Source organism: Oenanthe melanoleuca, chromosome 8 (assembly GCF_029582105.1).
Source record: "Oenanthe melanoleuca isolate GR-GAL-2019-014 chromosome 8, OMel1.0, whole genome shotgun sequence".
NCBI classification, from domain to species: Eukaryota; Metazoa; Chordata; class Aves; order Passeriformes; family Muscicapidae; genus Oenanthe; species Oenanthe melanoleuca.
Window position 1 is genome coordinate 18657904 of NC_079342.1, and position 25750 is coordinate 18683653.

Here is a 25750-nt window from a genome sequence, read left to right on the forward strand (position 1 = left end):
CGCTCCGCGCGCCCCGGCGGACCTCGCTGGTGCGCGGGCAGGTGGCGGCGGGGGCGGGCCCGGGGGCGGGGCCGAGCGCGGGGGCGGGGCCGAGCGCGCGCCGCGGTGACAGCGCGGCCGCCGCTGCCCCACCCGCATGGAGGGCGGCGGGGAGGCGCTGCCCGCCGACCTGCGGGACCTGGCGGGCAAGGTGGGACGGCGCCCGCCCGCCGTGCTGCTGCGGGGGCTGCGGGCCGACACCGCCCCCGCGCCGCCGGCGCCGCCCGCCACACCCGCACCGGCCCGCGGTGCCCACCCGCCGCTCGCCGAACGCCTGCGGACGCTCCGCCTCGAGCTGGTGAGTGCCGCGGTGCCGGCCGCCCCCCGGTAACTGCCCGTCCCATCCCGCGGTCACCGCAGCCACTGGCGCAGCCTCCCCCGGTGACCGTCCCGGACAGTGCCCGCGCTGTGCCTGCCTTTTGGAGAGCCCCCCTGGCCCCTCCGTGTGCGGGTTAACAGCCCCGGCTCATACCCTTCCCACGCACGTCCACCCCCTCGGCCACCTCCGTCCGCACCCCTCGCACCCCGGCGCCGCCGGGGATCGCGGTGTCCGGTGTCAGAATTTAGGGCAGGGACCTTCGCCAAGGGCACGGTGGTGGATCTTCCCTCCCCCGGGTGTGCCCCCCAGGGTGACAGGGCATCGCTGGAGCTCTCCCGGGGCTCGGTTCGTGCGGGGCTGCTCGGGTGGCTCGCACAGGGCTGTGCTGCGGTGCAGCCTTTCCCGGGAGTGCCGATGGAGCTAACTCGCCTCCCTCTTTCGTGGAGGGAGCAAATGCCGGCGATGCCTGCGCCTCCGGGAAACGTGGCGAGGTTGGGCAATGGGTTCAAGTGCATCTGGGGGAAGGGACTCCCACGCACGAACATGCCGGGCGGGTGGGAATGAGCGTTGTTTCCATAGGGAAACGGGCTAAATCCGCCCGCATCCCCGCGTGCCCTCGAGGGGCTGGAGCACCACCCATCCTGAGCCCTCCGCTTGGGCTGATTGAATATTCCCATCGGTGCGAGAGCTTTCATCCTCCCTCTGCTTTCATCCTCCCTCCGCAGCGGCTTGCAGGCTGCACCCTGACCGGAGGAGAAAGGTCTCTGGGGCAGTGCGGTGATTGCCCTGCCCAGGTGCGAGCAGCCTCAGCCTATGGCCAGCCAGGCCTGGCTTGGCCCGGGCATTATTCATCCTGGCTCGGAAAGGCATTTCCTTGCCCTGCCCTGGCTCTTCTGGCTGGCCAGTGAGGAGACGGGGACGCCTCACACCCAGATCAGCAGCTTGGGATTGGAGCCCAGGTGCCAGAACCCAGCACGGGGCTCCCCTCATCTCCCCATCCCCATGAACAGGGACCAGAATTCCACCCCCCCGCCCCGAGCAGCAGGAAACCAGCAAGCCCAATGCTCAGAGGATAAGCTGGCCTGGGAGTGGGCGGTGGGAGGAGAAATTAGCAAATTCCCACTCTCGCCTCCTGATCTGAGGAGGAAGATTTATCCCTAGGGCTAGATATCTTGAAAGGAGAAGGCGCCTGAGGTTTCTTGCATGCTGGGGAGGGGAGCAGAGCTGAATCTGCCTGTGGAGAGCATGAGGAGGAGTGTGACAGTTCCCTGCACGGCTGTCCTTGGTGCGAGGTCGTGCAGTGAACTTCAGTGCATCCGGGGGAGTACAGAGAGCAGTCTGTGCTGGGTCTCCTCCCACAGAGAAAGGAGAGGGGTTTCTTAGAGTGCAATGGTCAGGCTGGCATGAACTAGCAGCAAATTGATGGCTAACTCCAGTATGGAAAGTGAGGAGTGTTATCCCACCCTTTGCTTTTGGGTTGGCTCCCCTGGCATCTCTGACAGCTGCAGTTCTGCACGAGGCAGAGAAAAATGGGGAACCCCCACTAGGGGTTTCCAGCCCTCCTCCTCCATCGTCTCCCTGCCAAGGCCAGATGCTTTAGCAGTGCGTGCAGAAAAGTCCATTGTAGGCAGTTTTTAAATAACTTGCCTAGAAAGGAAATTTCTGCACTTGGAAGCTGGCTCCTGCCCCAATCTGGGCACATCCCTGCTATTTTTTTTGTTTAAATCCAGCTTGAGGAGCATGAGGAGGGGGTGGGGGGGCTGATGTTGGGTCTTTACAAATCTTTGACCCTTTTTTTTTTCTGTCGTCTGGAGTGAGAAGTGTCATGTGCTGAAATCCTGGCTGGAGTTTTCCCAGGCTCCTTCCTCGGATGCTTCTATGGCTGTGCTGGCTGTGGGAGCGGAGACAGGGCTCTCAGGAGGCTGTGGGGTCACCGTGGGCGGGCAAGTGACTCCAGGGCACCGGATGCTGAGGATCGGGCGCTGCGCTTGAAAACGATCCCTGGGGAGTGCCTGGATTTCTGTCACAGCTTGCTGATGCTGGGCACAGGATGTGTTTGTGAAGGAGTCCATGGGCATCTGCAGCTCTCAGGCTGCCTGTATGTGCCCTGCAGTGGGTTTTCTCCCTTTCCCCCCATCGTTGCCTTATTTCCTTTCCTGGCAAAATATTTGCGTCCTGTGTAGGGGAAATCCAGTGGCTTTTGGCGGCCAGTATCATACAGACAGGAATGTCTTGGCACACGGGGCTTTCCATTAGGAAAACAGATGTTTCTGCAGAAACTGAGGTTTGCAAAGAGCTTCCCCAGGCTCAGAGGGGCAGGAGTCAGTGAGTGGTATGATCAGCAGTGCCTGTCCTCCTTGTCCTCCTGTTTTGGGAGTGATTTGGGTCTCCAAATTCTGCCACATGACATTGTCACCAGGCTTGGTTTGTACCCTAGAAGGTGAGAAGTGGAGGCATGAAGGGACCTGCCTGAAGAAGTGTGGACCAGCCAGACACACTGAGCAATGCCTCCTCCTGCCCTGCTAGCAGCCTCCCAGGTCTTGGAGGATGCTCTGGGATCATCTGCATCCAATACCTCCAGTTCCTTGCTTACTCCTTGTTCCCATAGAAGACAGCAACACAAGTGCCCTGGGTTTATTCCCCTGAGGGGGTTGGTGGCTGGTGGCAACCATAAGTTAGTTGTTGGTTGGGGTTTTTCCCTGTGGGGTGTTCCCCCACACCATGCTCTTCATCAAGCAGCTTAGGAGACCTGTGGCCACCACAGTGACAGCTCTGCAGGGCTGGGCTGGGACAGGAGCCCCTGAACCCCCTGTGCTCTCTCTCTCTCCCCCCCAGGCTTACCTGCGAGCGGTGGACGTGAAGATCCTGCAGCAGCTGGTGGTGGTGAACGAGGGCATCGAGGCGGTGAAGTGGCTGCTGGAGGAGCGCAGCACGCTGACCAGCCGCTGCAGCAGCCTGGCCAGCAGCCAGTACAGCCTGGTGGAGAGCCAGGAGGCGTCGCGGCGGGGCAGCTGGGACAGCCTGCAGGACCCCAACGACAGGCTGGACAGCATCTCCGTCGGCAGCTACCTGGACACCTTGGCTGACGACATGGATGAGTACTCCCACAACGCTGCTGAAACTGCTGCTGCCTCCACAGCGGGCAGAGCCCTGGCCAGGGCAGAGCAGGACTGGGTCAGGATCGACCCCGAGAGGGGCATCGCAAATCAAGAGAAGGACAAAGAGGAGCACGAGTGGCCCCACGTGGACCTGTCCCCACCTGGATTGCCCCAGGAGCCCCAGGTGGCCAATGGGTATTTGGGCCAGCAGTCCCCCTCTCTGGAACCAGGCAGAGACACCACATCATCACCAGGGGCCAGGGAGAGGCTAGGGCAGGGAAATCCAGATGGGAAGGCTTGGAAAGCTGAGGCTGACCTTGAGAACTGCAAACTCAACAGCAAACTGCACCTGGAGTACGATGCCCACTGGCGCTGGCTCCAGTCACAGGATGACGTGACATTCTTATAGCCCATGGCTTCACCTTCCCAGTCCAGCTCTCCCAGCTGCCCACTCTGCTTCACTTGTCTGTGCTTGGGAGAGTTGAGGTGGCTGGAGAGGGGGGCCAGGCTGGCTTGGTGCTGTTGCACTGTTTCTCTGATGGCCCCAACAGCATTTGGTGATGCAGCCATAAGGGACTGGGTGCCTGCCCTGCACATTTCTGGGAGACGAGGGGTGAGGTGGGTCCTGTTAGATTTAATCCTTTGCTCTAGGGTGTTGCTTGCAAGTGGCTGGACACCCCTCTGTTGTCCTTGGTGGTAGTGAGGAAGCCTGGGATCTCTCCCTCTAATCCTCAGCTTCCTGTGTGCAAAAACTGGGGACCCTTTCCCCAGAATTACTACCCTGAGACAACAGGAGACACTGCTATGCATCCACAGCTTGGTGGCACCAGCATGCTCAGTGTGGGGCAGGACCATCAGCAGGGTATCCCTGTTGGATCTGCTCATTTCCATTGTCTTCAAGGCCAGTGTCCATCCAGGGCAGAGTAGACCTGGGGTTTGGCCCCAGCACATGGTGAATGCTAAAAAACCCTTCCCTGTGGGTGAAGCCCTGCCTGTTTTAGATGCCTGTGTGAAGCCACTCTGAGGTGGAGCTGGGGAGCCTCTGTCTGTGCCCTGCAGAGGAAGGATGGTGGTCCAGACTTCCCGATGTGATGACATGAGAACGACAAAGCACTGGGTGAGAAGTGGAAATCCAGTTCTCCCAGTTTGTTCCTGGACTGCCTTCCACCTTGGAGCAGTCCTGCAGAATCCCTGGGATGTGGCAGCACATGGGCAGCGTGGCAGAGCCTGCAGGGCTCAGGCTGAGAGAGGCTCCTGCTCTCCCCTGACATGGTGTGAGGTGGTGAAGGCTGGGTTTCTCTGGCTGTGTGAGGAGTGGGGCCAGGTCTGTGCCTCCTACCAGCAACCAGAAACATGAGGCTGCTCCCTTGGAGTGGATTTGCAGTGACTCTGCCCTGGAGACTTCTCTGTCTTTTTAGCCTTGGCTTCTGCCCGTGCCTTTTGCTGTCCCCACCACGCCTTCCAGCACGCCCCTTGCTGGCTTGTAAAGCATGGCTTGCAGCTGGAGCTGTGTGAGAGCTTGGGCAGGACCTTCTGCCTTCACCAGATGATGCAGGAAAGGACCTGAGCATCGTGGTTTAAGGAGACAAGCTCTTCCACATCTGTGGATAAGCCTGGAGTGTCCTGACTTCAGAACCCACGGGTATATCTGTCCCCAGCCGAGTGCTGTGACAGCTTTGCTCTCACCATTGTGCTGTTGTTCCCTTGCCTGCGTGGGTCACAGCTGGGATCTGTCTGTGCTGGGATGGTAGGAGGGAGGACATTGTCTCATGATGTCAGTGGGAAGCTAAGAGAGAGGGAGGTGACTGGCTGTGACTTTCCAGATGTGAGATGTGAGCTGGCTGTGGTTAGGTGACCAACAGCTTTGGCTTGGTGTCTGTGAAGCAGCACCTTCAGTGGAAACTACCCTCTGTTCTGAGAGCCCCAAGCACCCTCCCTTCCCCTGCAGGTCCTCGGACTTCCCTGGATGGATGTGGAGAGCAGGACAATACCCAAATCTCAGAGATGGTACCTGCTGAAGACTTGGGTGAATCCCAGCAAACTGAGAGTGGGTTGCCCTATGCAACAAGCATCCATCTGCCTGCCCTGGAGCAGCTGTGCTTGGCTTGCCATTGCCTGCGAGTAGCTTGTGGCTTCCTGTGTAGCTGTGCTGCTGACACTGAGCCACCCTGTCCCCAAGGCTGGCTGTCCCCTGCTTTCCTGCTACCCCTGCATGCAATGAATCAGCTGAGGGTCCCTGGGGGAGACAGGGTAAGTCCTTTGGCACTGTTAAAATCATTCTCAACAAAAAATAGCTGGCTTAATAAATGTTTGTGTTTCTCCCAGGCCACGCTGTTGGTGCTTTGCTGAGCTCACTGGTGTTTCTAGGGAAAGGGGAGAAGTTCTATGATGGAATGCCCTGGAGCCTCTGGCAGCCCTGCAGAAGGGCAGGTTGAGCCCCAGCCCTGAAACAGGCACAGCCCAAGTGTCTGGGCATCTGTCCCTTCTCACATCAGTGATGAAAGTCACTTTTCTTGAAGCAGCTGGGTACCAGGGCACATCTGCTGGGAGCAAGTGTGACTGTTTTGATCTCGGCTGGACTATGTGTCAAACAGCACCTTTACCCTTCCTGCCCCATATTTCCAAGGAAGATAATTTTAGCTGTTTGCCAGCCCTGTTAGCTGTGCTGGAGTCTGCTTCCTGTGTTCTGCAGTGGCAGCTTTGACTCCTCTACTCAGGAGGTGCAGTGTGGATCAGGGTGTAGAGCAGAGACTTCTCCAGCCCAGCTGGGGTGGGAGCAGCACAGCTCTGATATCAGGCTGTTGGGATTTGCTCCTGGGTGGATCCCTTTAAAACCACTAGAGCTGGTGCTCGTGCAAACATCAGCTTTTCCAAAGCAAATGCAATCAGCTTATCCAGCCCTGCCATCCCAGCCCCAGCATCCCTTCCGGCTCACAGCTTTGACACCAGAGCTTTTGAAAATGGGGAATTGCATGCTGGAGCCAGCAGGACTCAGCAGGATTTCCCCAGTTTCTGCAGGGCTGGGGTAAAAAACAGAATCATGAAGAAAAACTTAGAAATAAAATGCCTGACCTATTCCTCTTACAGATCTAGACCTCAGCAGTTGGGTAAGCCTGTATTGCTGCAGAAGAACTTTTGCTGGGGCTTCCCTGGGCATGGACTCTTCAGCCTGGCTTGCATCAGCCCAAGGTGCCCCTAGTCCCAAAATCTGTGTATCCCCCAAATGCCAGCCCTTGGAGCTGGAGGGGTGGTTGTCTCCCTGCTCTGTCTCTGGGCTGCCTGGATGAGGGATCACACACCTGTGGGCTTTGCCCAGGCACGAGCAGAGCCAAGGTCCCAAACCCCCCCTGGGGAAACACCCCAGGGACCTGTGTCTGGCTGAAAGGTGGGTGCAGAGCACCTGTGGGTGGGAAACAGCCCACAACACGGATCCACAAGCTCCCTCCTGGTCTGCCTGGCCCTGACCCTGCCTGCTGCTGCCCTTGAGCTGCTCTTGGGCTGTTCAGTCCTGGTATCAGGTAAGAAAACAAGCAGATAAAGCAGGCAGGATCCCAGCCGTGCCAGAAAACACCCACCTCTGTTACAATAAAAACACCAGCAAGCCAATTTTTTTCTTCCAGATATACACAGAGATTAGACTGCCTTAACGAGGCAGTAAAACACTTCAATAGCTCTCCTTGCTTGTTATTAAAATGTCCCCTGGGCTTTCCCTTCCCTGCGTGCGGCTCAGCTCCAAAAGGGACTGTCCCCAGAGCAATGCAGCCATTTAAGTGATTTCTGCTGGTTCCTGTGGGGAGGAAGCATGAAAATATCCTTTTCTCAGGGGAAAAAGAGCATGGTCCCCATGGCTGGAAGGGAGGTGGCCAAACTCCGTGGCCCCACAGCAGCCCGTGGGCTCGCTGGCATGGGGAGCATCACTGTGGGGTGACCCAGGGGTGTGTGGGTGCTAGCACAGCCTGTGGGGCTGGACCACAGCCCTCCACCCTCCTCTTATCAGGAGCTTGATGCTCCCTGTTGACCCTTGTACTGTTCCCTGCGCAGCTCCCACACACCCTGCTCCTCTGTAACCCTTTCTGGGGAGCAGAGCTCTGCTTTTGTGCTGCCTGACCCATTGCAGACAGTGTGGGGCAGGAGAGGCCAACAGATGGGACAGGAAAGGCTAAATGTAGCCCCCAGTCCCTGCTCTCAGCCTGCCCTGTTTTGGCAGTGGGGATGTTCCTGGGTGCTGGTTGCAGCTAAGTGGTGATCCCCAGATCCCCAGGAAGAGCTCCATGATGCCAAAGCTGCCTCCAGTTTAGGACAGTGGAATTCAGCCCACTCCTTTGGGGCGTGGTACCCAGGCTGGCCCCATCACCCAGCTCTCCTCCAGCCCGCTCCCCACAGAGCCCAGGAACCCCCAGCACTGGGTTAAATCAGCCCATGTAGGATTCATTTGTCCTTCCCACTGCCCCAGGTTCAGAGGTCTCCAAAGAACCTCCTACAGGTTTTGTGCAAAGAGAACAAGAGACAACTCCTTCCCTGTGCCTGTCTTCTGCTGGACCTCTACTACACCCTGGAGAAGCCAGGCTGGACAGGGGATGCTCTGCTCCAAGTGGGGTGTCCTGGTAACCTCCTGCCTCCTCTCTCCTTTTGGGAACCCCTCCTGAGATTGTTGGTGTCTGCAGCTGAGTGATTGAGAGGTGCTGAGCAGGGGCACACAGTCAGAGCGTGAACCAGGAACAAGCTGAGCCTTTGGGAAATGCCTCCCCGGGCTGTTTGTTCCCTGCCAGGGGCTGGCAGCAGGCCAGGCCTTTGCTTTGGAGAATAATCCGCTGGCTTTAGAGCTCCCCAGCACTCCTCAGGAGTGAAAAACAAGTGTGACTGCTCAGGGCCTCGTGTGGGTGTGTGGACATGGGCGGGTGACAAGGACAGGCTCAGGGCTGCATTCCCTGCCTGCTCCAGCCCAGCCAGGAGCACAGTGGTGGCACAGCTCTCCCTGGGTGCTGGGCACTCACCCTGGCCCATCAGCAGCCCTGAAATGCCACCTTCTTCCCACTTCCATCACCCCTCGCTGGGCAAGGATCCCCCTACACCTCCCACACAGGACTTGGGGGGATGTCCTGCTCAGTGCCACCCCAGGGGTGACAGCCAAAGCCCCTGTGTGCCCAGGAGATGTGTGCCTCTGCCTCGGTCCCCAGCAGGGAGCAGCACAAAAATCTGAATTGCTCTTCTGAGAAATTAATCTTCTTTCCCTGTCTTAGCTCACTCTGACCTAGAAGAACCACCCCCCCCCCGGGTTGTTTGTTTTTTGTTTTTTTTCCTCCAGTGGGGTGTTTAAAGGGAAAATTGCAGCAAATGTATTGCAAAGAAGCTGTGGGAGACAGGGGCCAGACCTCCAGCAGGGCAAACTGGGCAGGCAGGGCTGGAATGGCTTTAGGCAGGATTTGTCAGGCTGCCCTCTCCTGTGAGACCCTCTGATCTGGGGTGAGTGGGCAGAGAAAATTTAATCTGCCCAACCATGGACAGTAAAGCACAAATAGTAAAAGGTCAAGAGCTGTGTTGGGTTCCTCCCAGCAGGGTGCAAAGTCAGGGAGACTTTTGGCTGGAGAGAAGTGGAGCTGCTGGAGGGAGAAATGGCAGTGGGAACAAAGCAGCTGCAGTGCTCGTGCCCTCCCTTGGTGGCTGTGGTGGTGACAGGGGCTGGGGCTGGGTGGAAGGACAGCACTGACCACCAGGACAGGGACAGGAGGTGAAATACACCTCCCCCAGAACCTGCTCCTGCCCCACACCAAGCCTTGCACTGCCCCACTTCACATCCCTTTTCCTCAGTCCCCTGCATGCCCAGGGATGAAGCCTGGATGGCTCAAATGCCATCTGTGGCTTGGCAGGCACAGGGTGGGTGAGGGAAACCAGGCACCCCAGCCCCAAAATGATCCTGACAAAGTGCTAAGGCTCACATCCAAGGAAAGGCTTCCTCAGCCTTTAAAGCTCATCAGCTGCCCTGTGAAGGACTCTGCTCCTGGGCTGAAGGGCCAGGAGCCCCTTCCCTGCTCCCTCCCTGCCTCAGCTTCCCTTTTGTAAAGCTGGGGGAGATAGAAAGGAAAGAAACCCCCAGTCTCCTCTTGTGCCTGAGGACTTTCTTGTGGCTGTGCTGTGGGGTTGGTTCCTGTTCCACAAGTCTTGGAGGGCAGGGAGGCCAGGCAGTTGTTCTGGTGCTCATCCATGGGTCTCTGTGTGTCTGCCTGGCCCTCCTTGTCAGAGTGCAGCACCTGTGGCTGTCCCACACCTTCTGCAAAGGGGTCTTGAGTCCAGAACCACCCTCAGCTGGGGTCTGTGCACTGGGAGAGAGGCAGTGCTGGGAGCCCAAGGGTTTTGAGGCAGTTTTTGGGCAGCAACCCCCATTTTGGAGGCTCAGCCCTGTGTCTCAGGGCAGGAGTGCAGGCAGTGTGAGCAGCAGGGATTATGGCTGCTATAAAAAGCACCAGCATCTCTCGTCTCTGCTCCCTAAGGCGCTTAGGACAGGAAGGAGGGAATTAAAGAGCAACCTCCTGCACAGAAGAGCTGCAGTGATGGGAGCAGTCAGAACAGCCAGGCATGCTCATGAGACTCCTTCCCCCTCAGCATCCCCAAAAATCCTCCCTTGGGCAAAGAAGCACCATGCTCTTCCCGGGTCCCTGAATCTGATCACCTGAAACTTATCCCCTGCTCAGAGGTTGTGGGGTGCAAGGAGAGGGCTGAGGGGGACAGCTGAGCCTGGAGAGGGGTCCTGGTGGGTGAGAAGAGCACGAGGATGCTGTACCATTTGCACACCCCGAAAAAAAAACGTGGAGCACTTCCCCATCCTCACAACCTCACTCATCTGCTTGGTCCTGTCCTGCCACCCTGCTTCAAACGTCATTTGAGGGTACTGGAGATGTCCTCCAAAATGCAGTCAGCTGCATGGGTGCATGGCTGGATAAAAAAACACTGGATTCTTGGAGAGACAGGGGTTGTTGCAGCCAAAAGCTGCTCTGCCTCCAATATCTGGAGATAAAATGTCTCAGTGGTCTTGGGACTACTCTGCCAGGCTCACAATCAGCCTCAGAGCTCAGCACTAGTGTGGGGTCTGGTGACATGTTTGGGGACAAAGCAGGGGGAAGGCAGGTGCCCCATGATGGCAATGCTGCAGGATGGGGATGTGAAGGAAGGTGGTGTGGAAACAGCTGTCCTCTGTGCTAGGGGCAGGTTCCAGTGGGGTCAGTTCCAAAAGCAGCCACGGGGTCCTGCAGAGCCCTGGTGCCAGCCCTGGCTCCTGGTGTGACCCTGCAGCTCAGGGAGGTGCTTGGTGAGGCTGGTGCTTCCCCTCACCAGGGACACTGCTGTAGCATCACCCCGTGCTTGGTCAGTCCCGGAGATGGACACAGCACAGGATCCCTGCTGCCACCCCTGCAAATGGGGGGCTTCGAAGGGGCTGAGGGAAGGGGCTGAGGGCACCTCCTGGCAGCCCCTTCCCAGAAGGGCTGGGGCTGGCGGGCCGGTGGCCACAGGAGGGAGCTGGGCTCCTTCCTTCTGCTCCTGCTCGGAGCACAGTGCGGGACAGCCACGCCAGCCCTGGCTGCGAGCTGCTGCTTGCTGCAGGAGCACCTCCTGGGGTCAAACCACGCCGTGTGGGACCCCCAGTGTCTCAGGAAGGGAGCGAGAGCCCGCTGCAGTGGAGGAGGCTGCCTCCATGCCCAGGGAAGCCTCCACCTCATTTCCAGCAGCGGGTGGGTGATGGGGCTGCAGTGCAGATGGGTCACTGGGTTGTTGCTGCGGCCGTGGGGGGACCAGGGGTGCCCAATCATGGCATGTCCCCATGGCAGGGGCCATGGCAGTGCCAGGGTGAGGCACAGTGTCCCGCTGTCCCTCCTGAGCTGTGGCCAGAGGCCCCCGGGTGACCCCGCTGTCCCTCCAGCCTGCTGATGCTGAAGGAGCAGGGGAGCAAGCAAACCAGCCCCTCCCTGCACAACCTCCTGTCCCCCAGGAATCTGGACCGTCCCAGTTTCCCCAGCCCACAGCCAGCTCTGGTGCTGCAGCCTAATTCCCTCATTCCCAGGGGGTGACAGTTTCTGCTGGGATCATCCCCAGCATCCCCCTGGTGCTGCCAGGGCATTGCTGCCCAGCTGCCCTGCACAGCCCCAGCAGCACAGGGGAAGCCTGGCAGGTGCCAGAGCAGCCAAGCTACAAACCCAGCACTGAAAAACTGAGAAAAGTGACGGTGGCATAGCCCTGTCTGACCAGAAATGGTTAATTATGGGGAGGAGGTCTGGGCTACTGTCCTCCACCTTGGCTTGCTGAAAAGCCAACAAAGCCCCAGTGTGGGACTGCTGGTAATGGCTCTCATTTAAAGCTGTTGGAACAGGAGTTTGAAACCACATCCATTTTCCTTAACCAGTTTCAGAAGGGGAAAATGCTGCTCTGGCTCCTGCTATTTGTGGTGTTCTGGGTACTGCAGGATGGGAAAAGTCAGGACAGAGGCAGAAGTCTGGACCATGGCCTTTTCTCAGGACTGGCTCTGTGGCACATCAGTATAACCCTGTTTTTAAGTTCAAGGAAGATGTAGAGAGTAAAGGGATCTTCGTAAGGGTGAGACACAAGGAATTAGCTGGGTTCCATTGCCTCCACTCTGCTATACAGAGAAATTATGGATCCTGGTTTAAAACCCGTAGTGGGGTAAGAGCTGATCTTAAAACAGCAGTGAAGCCATGAGGATGCTCCTTTCCCACATGGTTTGGGAGCTTGCCCAGCACTCCTTAAACAGTGAGCAGGGATGTGCCTGGACTTACAAATGGGAAAGAATCTTTGGGCAGAGAGAAGGGCAGTTTTGGTTGGTGTGCTCTGGCTGGGGAGAGGAAGGCATCCAGGGAGAAGAGGGAGGTCTCCCTGCTCATCAATGCACATGAGGCTGACCCCAGTACAGAGCCAGCACCCCTTGGGGTGGCAGGAAGTTAGGGGGTGATGTAGGAGGTGGTCATGCTGGCATGAATTATGCAGACATATAAGGGCTATTGCACCCCGTGAAGCATTTGGATTTCATGCAGATGGGTCCCTCTCCAGGGACATTCCTTAGAAAAAGGGTTGTACAAGTTCCAACAAGGCTGCTCCCTGCCACGGGGTGCTGGGCTCAAGCAGAGATGTGGTGGAGGGAATGTGATGGCCCCAGGTACAGAGGAATAAAGCTCCCTGGGAAGTTTGTGCTGTCACTCTGCTGTCCCAGAGCCACAGGGCACACCTGTGAAAAGGGCTGTGAGCTGGAGCTGCAAAACTAAAGGCAGGAGTGATGGCCCAAGCAGATTTGGCAGGGGGATTTGGCCCCTGAGGACCTTTCTGTGCCTTTCTGCAGCTCCCAGCTCCCTGCTGTGTCCTGGGCCTGTCCCCAGAAATGCAGACACACACATTTCTCTGCAGCCTCCTTGTCTCTGTGCCCTTTTCCCCACCCCATTCCCACACCACTGGACAGAGCGCCCGGCCTCTCTCCAGCTCATCTCTCTTGCAAGCTTTGTTCGGTGGGTGTATTTTTGCATTTGCTTTTTCTTTTTTGCTATTCACAGGGCAACAAAGAGGGGGTCACAAACCCAAGGGCAGATGTCAGGACAGGGCTGACAAGCCTGGGAAAAGGGGTGATGCCACCCACCCTGGCAAGGTCCTTAGAGGCTGGTAAAACCAGGGGGAGAAGAGCTTTGCTCCACGGTGCCAACTCTGCCCATCCCTTCCTCTCCCTGCCCGGTCCTGCAAGGTGTCTGCTGCACTGTTCCACTGCTGCATCCCTCTGCTGCATCCTCCTCTCCCTCCTGCTGCTGGTCACGTCTGCTGTGGCAGGTGGCAGGTCTCGCTGATGGCAATGACCACGTCCTGGGGCTGGCGCTCGCGGTGCCGCGCCGCCTCGGGCATCTCGCTCATCTCGTTGACGCTGTTGCTGATGCAGTTGATGTCGCTCTTGTTGCTGTTGTCATCCGGGCTGGGGCCAAAGATCCAGTCTGGAGGGGGGAAAAGCACAAAGCAAGCCCCTGGTTAGCTCTGGCTCTTCCCAGAAAATTGCTGCCTCCTGCTACACCATACACCTCTAGCTCTGGGTGCTTGCCCCTCCAGGAGTGTCCCTTGCCTACCCTGCCCCTCAAGCTCCCTCCACTCCCCCGGTGCTGGGATCTCTGCTCTTCCCAGCTCTGGGCTGGTTTTCAGGCTGCTGGTTTCTGGAAGCCCTCCTGGCTTAGGCAGATGAAATCACCTTGTTAATCCCAAAAATGAGAGTGGAGTGCCTCCAAAGTGAAGCATGCATCTGGAGTCTCTAGCAATGTATTTCCTAAAGTGGGTTTTTGCTGTCAGACAGAGTAAATGATTAAACAACTATGTGACATCCAAATGGGGCTGCAGACACGGCTAGGACACGGCATTTTCTGCCTTGAGAGAATATTACAGCCATGCCAGGGCCTCAAACCCTCCATGGCAGCTTTGGGGCTGTGCTTCTTGCTGGCCACCAGAGCACCAGGACCTGGCTCTGAGCCGATCCAGCCACTGCCACAACCCTAAGGGTGACTGATCCCCCTCCAAAATAGTGTCACTGCTGGATGACAGCATGGCTGAAACATCCTCTGCAGCACAAGGGCTGCAGCTGAGTGAAAGCAGGTGCTGCTGCTTCTCAAACAGCTGTCTTTTAAAAAATTTGGCTGTTAGGGCAGTGAGAGGCCATGCCCTGCTGAGATGGGAAGGCACCAGCAATGAGGATACCAAAGCTGGGGAAATCCAGGCAAGGGGAGAGTAGCCCCAAGACCTTGTGGGTGTGGGCAGTGGAGCACCAGCACCACTCTGCTACCCAAATAAAGCAGAGATGGTTCTCAGGGGCAGGCAAAAGCACCAGCCTGGCTTTGCTGTTCCTGAGGAACTCTGCTTATTTGCCACTGGATCTCACAGAATACAATTCTCTCCTTTGTGGGGTGGGCTATTTTCTGTCCCCACAGGACATTTCAGTTATGGCTCTTCAGCAGAGGACACAGTCTTCCTAATGGAGCAGGGACATAGAAATTCCATCCCAGTGAGATGATGTCTTTCTCATGGGCTGTGGAAAAAAGTTTTGCAGCAAAACTGTGATTGAATGATGGCAAATGCCAGAGTGAAATGCCAGGTGTGAAGTGAATGGAAAATCTCATTTCTTGGCTCACCAGTGGTGTCCAGACATTTCTTCAGGTGTGAGCAGAGACACAGGAATGGCCTGTGGGCCTCCCTGTGCTCAGTGTGTGCACTGTAGGTCAAATTTTCGGCTTTTTTGAGAGCCCCAAACCTTCTCCTTATTATTATTATTTTTTTTTTAATTTTAAGAAAAGCCAAAAATTCAGTTGTTTTTGCAATGCAATGTTTGATTTTTTTTCTCCAGCCTGAAGCCATTTGCCCACACCATCCCCAAGAGAGCAGAACATGACTTTCAGGATGATGCTCATGCTCTGGAGCCAGGGTAGGTGAGCACCCTGCGAGGGGGACTGGACAGGGAGTGGAGGGGGTTGTGCCCCACTGCCAGCATGGGCTGGCTGGAGGGGGGGCTGTCTCCAAGGAGGGTAGAGCTCCCATCACACTGGGCACAGGCAGCATGTCCTGAGAGTGACTGTTTTCCCTTGGTTTTCCTATTTTCTTCACCCCCATCACTGCACTAGCAGGGTTTGCTGGCTGTCCAGCAGGAAAGGCAGGAGAAGAACCACCACAGTTCCCTCAGCCACCGCAGTGCTGGCAGCAGGGATTGGGAAGCTCAGCTAAGAATTGGTGCAAAGGTTTTTGGGGAGTCCTGTGTCTGCCCTGAGTCCCAACCAGGACATTTAGCTTTCACTGGCATGACCCACAGCCCCCACCAGAGACTGGGCTCCCCATCACAGCCCTTCCCCAAGGAAAACCAGCCAAGCCCAGAATGCTCATTTAGGGATTTTTGCCTTTATAGCTTTGATTTGGCTTGGCTTTACTGCATTTAGACTAGAGGCCAAACACTCCACCACTTTCTTCCTAGTCTGGCCCTGTCTGGTCCATCCCAGACAGAGCCTCTTGTCCCCAAGACCTTGCAGGCTCCTCCAGCCCCCACACAGCTGCTTGCAGGGAGGAGAATCCGAAGGCAGTAACAAGATTGCCTCCTACAAATACTATTAAAGTTCTCAGCTTGCTCTCCTTGACGTCAGCCATAAAACTCCAGTGGGAGCAGCAGGGAAGAAGGGGAATAACCTGTAGAAAAAGGAGTGATGGGTCCTCAAATATCCCAGAGGTCACTGGATAAGGATTGCTGTGTGCAACAGGAAGCAAAGAGCGTTGCATGCCTAGGGTTGTGAGTTGGGGTAAGTGGCATTTGGTGGCCAGATGATGAACCAACCCCTGGTGACATTTGTGGGCAGGAGAAGAAGCAAGATCTGTATGAGGCACTGTGGTAAAGGCAGAAATGCAGGGGATGGGTGTTTGGGGAGAGCACCAAGGGCACCAGCAAAAGCCATTTGCATGGGAAAAGTGTCACAGTGCACTGCCACCAAAGGGGATGTGGCTGGCCAGGGAAGGTGGCTCCTGTGGGGCTGCCACAGTGACTCCTGGTAAGAGCAGGCTGGATTGTACGGCTAATCCCAACCACTGCTTCCCTGGGAATTATTTCTGGAGCCTGCTGGATCTAATTACCCAGTAATCTGCAGGAAGATGTAATTAGGCTGTCATTAGAGGGTATTTACTGCGATGCCTTTATGATTTGACTGTGTAAGTAAGGAGTGAAGTAATTACACAATTACATGTTATTTGTGGCCATTTATGGCCTGTAACTTCAGCGTGTTGCCATGTGTGGAAGAGGGGAGCGAGGCCCTGTGGAGCTGGCAGAGGATTTCCTGCCAGCAGGACCCTGGAGAAACAGCCATAAAAATGTCAGTGCCCTCGTGTCCCCTGCCAGCCCCGCCAGCTCCGTCCCAGCCACGCTCCATCCTCCCCAGTTTCTCCCTCTGGCTCCTCTCAGTTTGTGGGTGACAAACCAAGGTCTCCTGGGGTCACCCATGGCGTGTCTGGGGTGAAGGAGAGAGGAGAGCTGCACATCTTTGGCGTCAATGGGATTAAAGTCGCTCTGATGCGGAAGGAACTTTGCAGGGGATGGGAGGCACAGCCTCACGTCATACACAAGCACAGGCTGGAAACCTTGGCTGATGAACCCTGCAGGGAGGGGTAATCAGGTGGTGGGGGTGGCCAAGGGCTGGGAGCCAAAGGGTGGTCACTGGCCAAAGGGAGATGCAGCCCTCAGCACCATGTCAGGTATTTCTCTCTCCATCCCTTACAGCTGGCAAGTGGGGATGCATGAAAAAATAGGAAAAAATAGACACAGCAAGGGGAAAAAAAAAATCCTCTTTCAGATCTAAGCCCACATATGGGTTCACACAATCTCCAGCCAGAAGCCGAGCAAAGTTAGGCTGAACCTAATGACACCTAAAGGAGCTGGGAGAGATGAAGGCAGAGCTGGAGCGAGCAGAGATCACACAGTGTGCACATCCACACCCAGGATAATCACACTTTGGAGATAAGAAAAAGCATTGCCTGGCCCTACCCAGCCACTGGAAGGAGCTCGTAACACATGCTGCAAAATCCAGGGCATGCACATGGGTGTGTAGGGAATGTCTTGGATAAAAGAGAGACAAAGTGACTTTCTCAGCCAGGCTGGGGAGCAGCATCTAACCCAGAGACACCTCTGACCTGCTGGTCAGGTGCTGCCGAGGCTCAGGGTGCCTGCTGGGGTCTGCAGGGCTGATGGAGAGTGGGAAGTGCTGAGGTGGGCTGAGATCGATACAGAGCGATTGATCCACAGCAGCTGGAGAGGAGAGATAGAGCAGGCTGGGCAAATCAAGAGCCAGGGAATAGCAACTGTTATTATTAGTATTATTATTATCCCCAAGTAGCAGAGTGATGTGGCACAAAATGCCCCTGCACCTCCCTGGCTCTGTCCAAGTATTTGACAGCAACCCTGGAAGCAGGACCCCTGGGATATGCTCTGTTTTTGGGGGCAGAAAAACACTGCGGCTGCCCAGATGTCACAGTGTGCCCTTCCTGTACCAGACTGAGGGCTGGTCCTTGCTCAGAAACCCCTGACAGTGCAGGCAGCAGGGAACAGCCTCTTGTTGTCTGGGTGCACAGGGTTGCCCTGTGCCCAGTGTCACCCCAAGGAGGTGGCCTGGCCCCCTGCATTCATTGCTGGCAGGGTGGGATGTCTTTGAGACACTTCAGCTGCTGAAAAAGAGACATCCCAAGCAGGAGAGCAGAAGGGGGTGGGAGAAAGGGCTGAAATTTAAATGCAGCCTGGTGAGTGAGACATTCACAGTCCCTGTAGAGATGGAAACAGGAAAGGAAGGGCCAACACATTCGATGAACAATCAAACCCGTGCTCTAGTTTTGCTTTAAATGGAGCTGGGTGTGAAAGCAGATGCTAAAAAAGATCTTTTCCCATCAGCAGGAGCAGAAGCACCTCTTTCTTTGAAAGAAAACTTTGACCCAGCAATCACATTGTGCTCTGCAGCAAGGCAGGGCCAGCTCTGGCCAAAGCATTCCCGATGGACGTGAGTTCAAGGGTATCCCTCATGTCTTTGACATGGTGCAGCAGTCACACCTGGACATCACATCTGTCTCACTTGCAGGACAGACTCTTGATTTTTGATTAGCAAAATCAACAGATAACTCCCAGATTTGTTCTGATGGAAAATCTATGTCTGCCCCTGGCAACAGTAATTTGTTAGAAACCCTCCTTTCTCCCTCAGATTCTCTTCTTTCTAAATGAATTTGATGTTGGGGTTTGTTCTTCCTTCCCTGTTTTGCAGAAATTTCTCAGCTTTGCTGTGCTGGCTGAGTCAAAATCGTCCTGCACCCCAAACAGCATGAGCACTCTACTTTGCTGATGGACAGGTAAGGACACTGCTTCTCTGCAGAGCTGTCACCAGGATGAACCATCTGGTGGGAAAAGGAGTGACATGGAAAAGGCATTCAATTAATTACGATATTCTCTTAAAAACAGCTTCTCTGCACCAGAGCAACCCTGGACCAAGCCTGCATTTGATCCCAGTCCCATCCATCAGGCAGCATTGCTGCTGCAGAGAAGACTCTGAGAGGTGGTGATTCAGGTGTGGTAGGTGGGAGGCAGGCATGCTCCTGGGGGTGGATATTTGCTATCCACATATTCCAGAGGCAGAGTGTGAGGAGACCTGCTTGGTCTCAGCTCAAGGAAGACCAGGGCTTGCAGGGCAGTAGACAAACACAGCCCTCACCCCGAGCACCTGACACCACCCATCCCTGGACCTCAGGACAGGAATGGGAAGGTTGCTGTGGGATGCATCCCTGCATCCCTGAGGCCTTGGTCCATGCTCAGCAGTGTGTGCTGGAAGCTGTCCCTCTCCTCCAGCTCTGAGCTCCAAAGGTTTGGCTGCAAGTGCAGCTGCCCTGGAGTGAGCCCTTTGTGCAGGGCCAGACCAGTGTGGCTCATTGTGCAGCCAACAGCCCCAGCCTGTGAGTGGTGAATTATCCTACAGCAGCACTGCTTCCCCAAACACCTAAGGAATTCCTGATGCTCCCCCATGCACCAGAAGGGAAACAGGCAGGGGATCATTGTCAGAGGTGGGTTAGCACTGAGGTGGGAAACAGAAGGGAACCTGACATGGTTTCTTCCCACAACTTTGGGAGGCGAAGGAATTATCCTCAGAGCAGAGCTTGAAAAGAAGATATATAAGCCCTCTCTGATGGGCCTAAGAGTGTCTGCAATCCCTGCCGTGGGCTGAATTATCCTCAGAGCCCTGTGGTTCTGTGTGGAGCAATTAGAAGTGGATCCCGTGTCCCTGCAGGATCACCCAGCAGCTATTTTCAGCAATGCTACATTCGTGCACAGTTTCTTTGTTCAAGGAGACCGTTTCCTAAAGAAGCCTGAAATGTGGTGGTTGGAGATAAGGCTGGAAAATAAAAATATGGCTGGTGGGTCAAAGGGCAAAGAGAAGAAAGCCCCTGCTCCAAGGATGGCTCAGGGTTCTGAGCGGTCCCAAAGCACAGTCCGGACGGTGTCAGGGAACCCGCCCTGCCCTGCCCCAGCTGGGCATCTGCCTTGGACCCATTCCCAGGGAAACGTTCCCTGCAAGGTCTCTGGAGCTGAGCAGCCCAGAGGAGAGCTTGGCTGAAGCGGGTACAGCAGCCGGGTCTCCCTGCAAGGCGCTGCTCCCACGCAGACCATCCGACCCTCCCGTGCAGCAGCGAGATGCTTTCCCCCTTCCCGCTGACCACACGCGTGCAGTCTCCATGGCAACAGCTTTGTTTCCAGTCAAACTTTTTATTTTTTCCCCCTTTTCCTCCTTTTTTTTTTTTTTTTTTTTTTTTTTAATGTTTAAATGAGAGCGATATTCAGCGAGCTGCTGGGCACGGAGGAGGGAGGGCGGGCTGATTCCCGAGGATTGCAGTAATTAGGCGCCTCGTACATTGGTGACAGCCTTGTCATTTGCCAAGCCAGCTCTTCGCTGCAGCGCCGGCTCTGGCAGCTCTCCAGCGCTTCCGAGTTAAGCAGCTTTCCAAATGCCCCGACCCAATTTGCCTTAACTGGTGGTGGGGTCTGAGCTGCGCTCACGCAGGAGCCTCCCTCCCACCCTCCTCGGGGGGCTCACATCCAACCCCGGGCAGAGACATCTCACGAGTTTTGGGAAAGCCAAATGTGAGACTTGGTCAGCTTGGAGCAAGCAGGAGGGACTGGAGAGAAATTAAGATGGCCAGGAAGAACTGAAGACGGACTCTTTCAGAGCCCTCTTATCCATAACTAGGTTCTCTGCCTTCCTACTTTCCAGCAATGCATCTTTCCTCCTCCTCCCATTTTCCCCCTTTCTCCCACTCCACCCCAGCCTGCTGGGCATCACAGCAGTGTCCATGTCCCCCAGGGGATGCCTGGGCAAGCTCTAATTGATTTTTTAAGAAGCATCTGCAAGAGACATGTCAGTGCCTCAAATACCCATTTAGATTTCCCAAGGAAAAAAACCTTGGCAGCATCCCGAGAACCCCTTCACCATCTGAAACTGAGCCCAGCCCCTGCTTCTCATTGTTCCTGTGAGTGCAGGAGGCTGGGTAATGCTTTGACCCCCCAAGCCGTGTCCGACAAGCTGTCATAATCATCCCTGATGCCTCGAGTGACTGTTTAAAGCAGCGATTAACTATTCCCACTTTAATCTCCCTGAAACAGGCTCCAGCCCTTTGGCATCTTATTTCCATCTCTCCCTGTATATTTCTGAACATGATTAGTGCAGAAGCGCTGATAGCAGAGGCTGGAGCTGCTGCCGAGTATATAAATCCAGGCATTGTGTTAAAGCAGCTAATAGAGCAGCTTCTTATTTACTATCCCTTCGTCTCCCTGTCCTGTCCCTAAAGTAATTTTATGCAAACTCATTCAAATGAAACCTTCTCTTTAAGGCTGTTCCTTGGCAGTGTTCACAAACATGGTCTCGTCCGCTCTCCTCTGAGGACTGGCTCATTTTAAGGGTATAAACTGTGGGAAGATGGGCCTGGAGTGCTAACTAGGATGAGCTGGAGGCAGCCTTTGGCACTGAGGGGTGCTGCTGGAGTTTGGGAAATGCCTTCTCCTCTCTACCTGGAGGAGGAAGAAGCTCACATCTGGATTTCTGACCCTAACTTGGAGAGATATTGCCTCCACCCGGGGCAGTGAGGATGCTTTGCCCTCAGTAAAGGGTGCTAAACTGGGAAAAGGCTTCTTCCAAAGGGGCAGGAAGCAGGCAGACCCTGAGCTGTCCCTGTGCTTGTCCAGCCCCTGGGATGGCTGTGGTGCTGTGGAAGTCCCTTTGCAAAGGGCTTTGCAAGAGAAGGGGCACCCTGCTGGCCTCATCCCACGCAGAGGATGAAGGTAAAGGTCACCAGGGAGCATTGGTGCCAAGTTGGAAGCAGCACATCAGGGGCCCAGGTGCCCCCAGCTGCAGCTGCAGCCCCCTCTGTGCCTGGAGTGCCATGGTGTTTCTGTGGATTTTGCCCTGCCTTGCAGTACCTGCCCAAGGGGTGGTTTTGAGCACCCACATCTGTGCTCTCCTGCACCAGGGACTGCAGCAATGGGGGCAGGGGTGTCTGCTCTGCAGGGGCACTGGGAAGTGGACTGACCTGGTCCTTTGAGCATCTGGGGGTATATTTTTAGGTGCTGTCCCCACTGCCTGCCTTTGTGTGAAGGCAGCACTAAATCAGATGAGCGGCAGAGCCAGGTGATGTTACAGCCCCAGCAAGCTGCTGATTAAGTGTTAAATTTAACACTTTAAGACAATATATCCACTCCCTTCCATCTGGAGTGAATAAAAACTCCTCAGTAGCCGCTCCCTGCCGTTTTCCAGGCTCAGCCCATGACCCCAAGTACTGCTCCCTGCCGGGAGGTTTGACCTTTCTTGTCCCAAATAACTCTCTCTAAATCCCTGTGTCCTGGATCTGCTGGCCCTTGCCTGGTCATGATCCTCTGCCCAAAGGACTTGGCTTGCCCTCCCCTCAGCAAGGCAGGGGGGCTGCCCACCCACAGGCACTGGATGGAGTTTTGGCTGGTGTGTGTCCCTGTGTCCCAGGAGCAGGGAGATAAAGCAGAATCATGAATGAACACGTGGATTTTGTTCTAGAGGAGTGTGATCTCCCTCCCCCTGCAGAGATGGAGCCTGCAGAGCTTCAACCCTGACTGGGGGTCAGGCTCAGAGCAAGGCTGGGCAAAGGGATTTCAGCCTCACTTCCCTGTGCAGGGCATTGTTCCCAGAGCTTTTTGGGGATGTGCACATCTGCAGGAGCCAGGAGCTTAAAGCCCTCTGGGGATCCCTTCTGGCTCCCTGTCCAAGCTGGAAAACTGTCACTAGCATACTGTAGCAAGGTCCTGACCCCCAAAAGGACATGGTGGCTGTCAGGGTGTAGGGGCCAAAAGTACCAGAGATTCAGATGGGAATTGGGCACGTTTGCACTTCCCAGCACAACCAGCCTTACAAATTATGGGGCAAGGAGAAAGAGTACCACTGAGGACTCGTCATAAACAGCCAAGCACCTCTGCCTGCCCTCTGCTCTGCCTCACCACAGCAGCCAGCAGTGTCTGTGCTCTCAGCCCTGATGGGACAGCATTCATCAGCAACAGGATGAAACCAAAGAGGAGGAAGCCAAATCTCAAAAAAATGGACCTTCTTTGGGCTGTCATTGCGTGGATTTGTTGCAGGGGTTCTGATGGCAACAAGGGAACCAGGCTGCTGAGCTGTGTTTCCTAGGAGTTTGTGTACTCTCTGGTGTCTAATAAGGGGTTAAGCTCATATGGCAGATTTCCTTTCAGTATGCACTAGTGGGTTGTTATCCTGTGCTCAGGTATCTGTTGCCATGAAACTTTTCGTGTTGGAGATCTCTAATCCAAGCTCAGTAGAAACTGGCTGAGGGATTTGACAGTCATTTGGCAACACAGACTCACACACACACATTTATACACACGCACACAGGCACATGATCTGCTCCTTTGGGAAGGGGGCTAAACCCAAGGATTTTCTCTGGTTAGGTGGTCAACACAGAACTCATTTTAGAGAACTCAGCATACTAAATAGACTAACACTCTTGCAAATGTGAAAGGGTCAAGGCTTGGTCTAAACCCCACCCAAATCAAAGGAGAGACACAAGGCAGCTCATCCAGGCTTGGCACCAGGCTCCTTTTGGCCACAAGCACACAAGTGTGAAGCCCACACTCACCTACAAAGTCGTAAATGAGGTCCTTGATGAGATGCCCGACGATGGCGTACGCCACTGCCACCACCACCAGGGCTGCCATGAGGAGGTAGAGGACAGCCTTGGGCAGAGGAATGGCATCTCGAGGAGGGGGTTTGTACTCCTTGTAGAGCTGGTCATTGTCCGAGTATGAGTACTGGAACAAGTGGTCCAGGCCAGCTGTGAAGTTGCTGGAGTTCATGGACTGGCTATTGGACAGGTAGTTGTCCTGTTCGGGGTCCTGGAGGACACTTACCACCGAGCTGGTGGTGGCTTCCACTTGCTGTACCAAGTTCAGAGTCTTGTTAACGCTGGGGAGGATTTGGGAAAGGAAAGTGCTCCAATCTTTGATGGCACTGATGTTGCAAATAATCATAATTGCAATGAGGAAAGAGGTCTCCAAGCTCAAGAGACTTAAAAGGGAGAGAAAGAGGTGAGAATTGCTGTGCTTACACCAAACCATGTACTGCAAAGCGGGCAGAGAAGGTCTTGATAGGGTATGTTTCTCATTTGCAAATTCTTACATGATCCGGTAGGGATGCATCTGTGGTACCTCGGTCTTACTCCTGCAAATGCCCGCAGAAAACTCCTACGGGCATGAAGTTCCTTAGGGAAAAGTAGGTGCTGGAATGATTTTGACCGATATCATTTTTATTCCTGAGCCGCCTCCCCCTTATGCTACTCACAGATGACAACCGGAGAGACAGGATCCTGTAGATATTTTCAGTCATCTGGAAAAGAAAGATAAATTGCCCTTCTCCAGCTTTTTTTGTTTTTTTTCCTTTTCTTTTCTCTTTTTCAGAGGCGATGGTCCTTGGAGGGGCAGAAATCCCCCCTGGCTGTGCCCCAGGCTCGGTCAGGCGCAAGGTGTGCGGTGCGGTCCCGGCTCTCCCGTCAGCGCTGCCCAGAGCGTTCGCAGAGGAGAAAAATGTTCAGACCCCACAAAGTTCAGCTGCTCCGCTGTGTGACGGGGCCGGCGGCGCGCAGCTCCTGCCCATTCCAGCTTGGCTTTCAGCAACTTCTTTTACCGGCATCTCCCGATCGATTCCTTTAAAAACACAACCAAGTCAGAGACAAGGAGCAGAGAGTCAGAGAGCCCAGCACCCGGTCGGTCTCGGCTTTTACCTGAAAGACTTTTGCAAGCGAGCAGATCCCGTCGCCTGGTGCTCCAGCTTGTTTTCTCCAGGCTGCGCTCCCTGCGGAGCTCCCCGCCCGCAGCCGCCGATGCGGTGCCGCTGCCCGGAGCCGAGTGCGGGCTGCCGGTGCACGCGTGTGCGTGTGAGCGCGGACACTCCTCCCCGCTCCTTCCCTCCCGTCCCTTCTCCCGGCTCTTCCCAGCAGCGAGGGGGATTAGCAGCCGGGAGCTTGGCTCCAAAACTCCGAGCGTGCTGGGGAAGCAGGCGATGCGTGCCCTCCGCCGCTGCTCCCCGCGGAGTTAATCCTTTCGATGACAAAAGATGAGCTTTGATCCGTCTGCTGGATGTTCCCGGCGAGGTGCAGGGGAAGGTGGGGAGCAGCCGGAGCGCTCGCGTGGGTCCAGCCTTAGGCGGGCGCTGAGCTCAGCCTTTGTCTGGCAGGAATCACATGGCGGGCGCTGCCGGCAGCGGGGGGGACATCACGGGCATCACCGAGCCCACCGCCAGCATCCCGCAGCAGCGATGCTCCCGCGGCCCCGCGCCCGCCCCGCAGCCTCCGCACGGCAAAGTTTGGGCATCGGAGGGATGACTCCGTGCAGAAAGCACGGAGGGCTTGAGGCTGAGCTCCCTCGCCACCTCCCCTCCCTGCTAAGCTGTCTGTGCCAACTGGTAAGAGCCAGCCTGTCCTTGGTCACCTTGATAATGGTCTTAGACTGGTTCGTGTTCCCGACAAGTGCATCTCCTCACCTGCCTTGGTGGTGGGATCTCTGAGATCACTGAGTTGCTGGCTTGGTTTGAAGAAGGCAATGGGACATATTTAAAGAGGAGGAAGAGGAAATCTTAGAAAGGGGGAAATTGTCTTTCTATATTTGGAGGTGAAAATAAGTCACAGTCCCACTTTTCTCTCTCTCTCTCTCTTTTTTTTTTTTTTTTTTTTTTTTTTTTTTTTTTTTTTTTTTTTAATGCTGCTTCCCCATGTAAGAAACAGCTGTCACAGGGACAAGAAAATCACTACATTAGGCCTGAAAGCAGCCAAATGGATCTTCTGAGAAATAATAGCAAAAGATTAACTTTGTGTGTGTGTATATGTGTGTTACCAGCCAGCAGCAATCCTGCCAGCTGCCTGGGGGTTGGAAGAATATAGAAAAAAATGGCAACATCTTCTGTACAGTAATATCACCAGGGTTTGGGTTGATGATGGACAGAGTTTACCAGACCAAGAGCAAAGAAAATGTGGAGAAAAAAGGTTTTCTGCCCTCCCTGGAATGAGCAGGGACCATGTCACAGTCACTTCTGGTTCCCAGGATCACTGAACAGCATCCTAAAATTTATTCTCACAAGAGACAGAGCTGTGACTGGTTACAGAAGGATATCTGGGCAGCTGCATGGATACATATCCTGCAGTGGGTTAGGTCCTGATGCCCCCCTGCCCCAGTATCTTAATATCCAGAGCT

At 55.3% G+C, this 25750-nt stretch overlaps 2 protein-coding genes across 2 annotated transcripts; one reads left to right on the forward strand and one right to left on the reverse strand.

Moving 5' to 3' along the window:
• The first annotated feature begins 82 nt into the window (after positions 1-82).
• On the forward strand, positions 83-5781 carry LURAP1 (leucine rich adaptor protein 1). Its single transcript, XM_056497947.1, has 2 exons — positions 83-337; positions 3194-5781. The coding sequence occupies exons 1-2, from the start codon at positions 137-139 to the stop codon at positions 3863-3865; spliced, it is 873 nt and encodes a 290-aa protein (XP_056353922.1). The 5' UTR covers positions 83-136; the 3' UTR covers positions 3866-5781.
• A 6685-nt stretch (positions 5782-12466) lies between these two features.
• On the reverse strand, positions 12467-25122 carry LOC130256174 (uncharacterized). The gene is made up of 3 exons (XM_056497589.1): positions 24286-25122; positions 23146-24208; positions 12467-13430 (listed from the first exon to the last, which is right to left on the reverse strand). Exons 2-3 carry the CDS (start codon positions 23621-23623, stop codon positions 13255-13257), a joined length of 654 nt encoding a protein of 217 aa, XP_056353564.1. The 5' UTR covers positions 23624-24208; positions 24286-25122; the 3' UTR covers positions 12467-13254.
• Between the last annotated feature and the right edge of the window lie 628 nt (positions 25123-25750).

Excerpts from the sequence above, each read along its gene's own strand:
- LURAP1 (XM_056497947.1), top strand. The coding sequence starts at position 137 with ATGGAGGGCGGCGGGGAGGCGCTGCCCGCCGACCTGCGGGACCTGGCG. Across the intron at positions 338-3,193 it reads GGACGCTCCGCCTCGAGCTG|GCTTACCTGCGAGCGGTGGA; the intron begins GTGAGTGCCGCG and ends TCTCCCCCCCAG.
- LOC130256174 (XM_056497589.1), bottom strand. The coding sequence starts at position 23,623 with ATGGTTTGGTGTAAGCACAGCAATTCTCACCTCTTTCTCTCCCTTTTA. Across the intron at positions 13,431-23,145 it reads CCTCATTTACGACTTTGTAG|ACTGGATCTTTGGCCCCAGC; the intron begins GTGAGTGTGGGC and ends TCCCCCCTCCAG.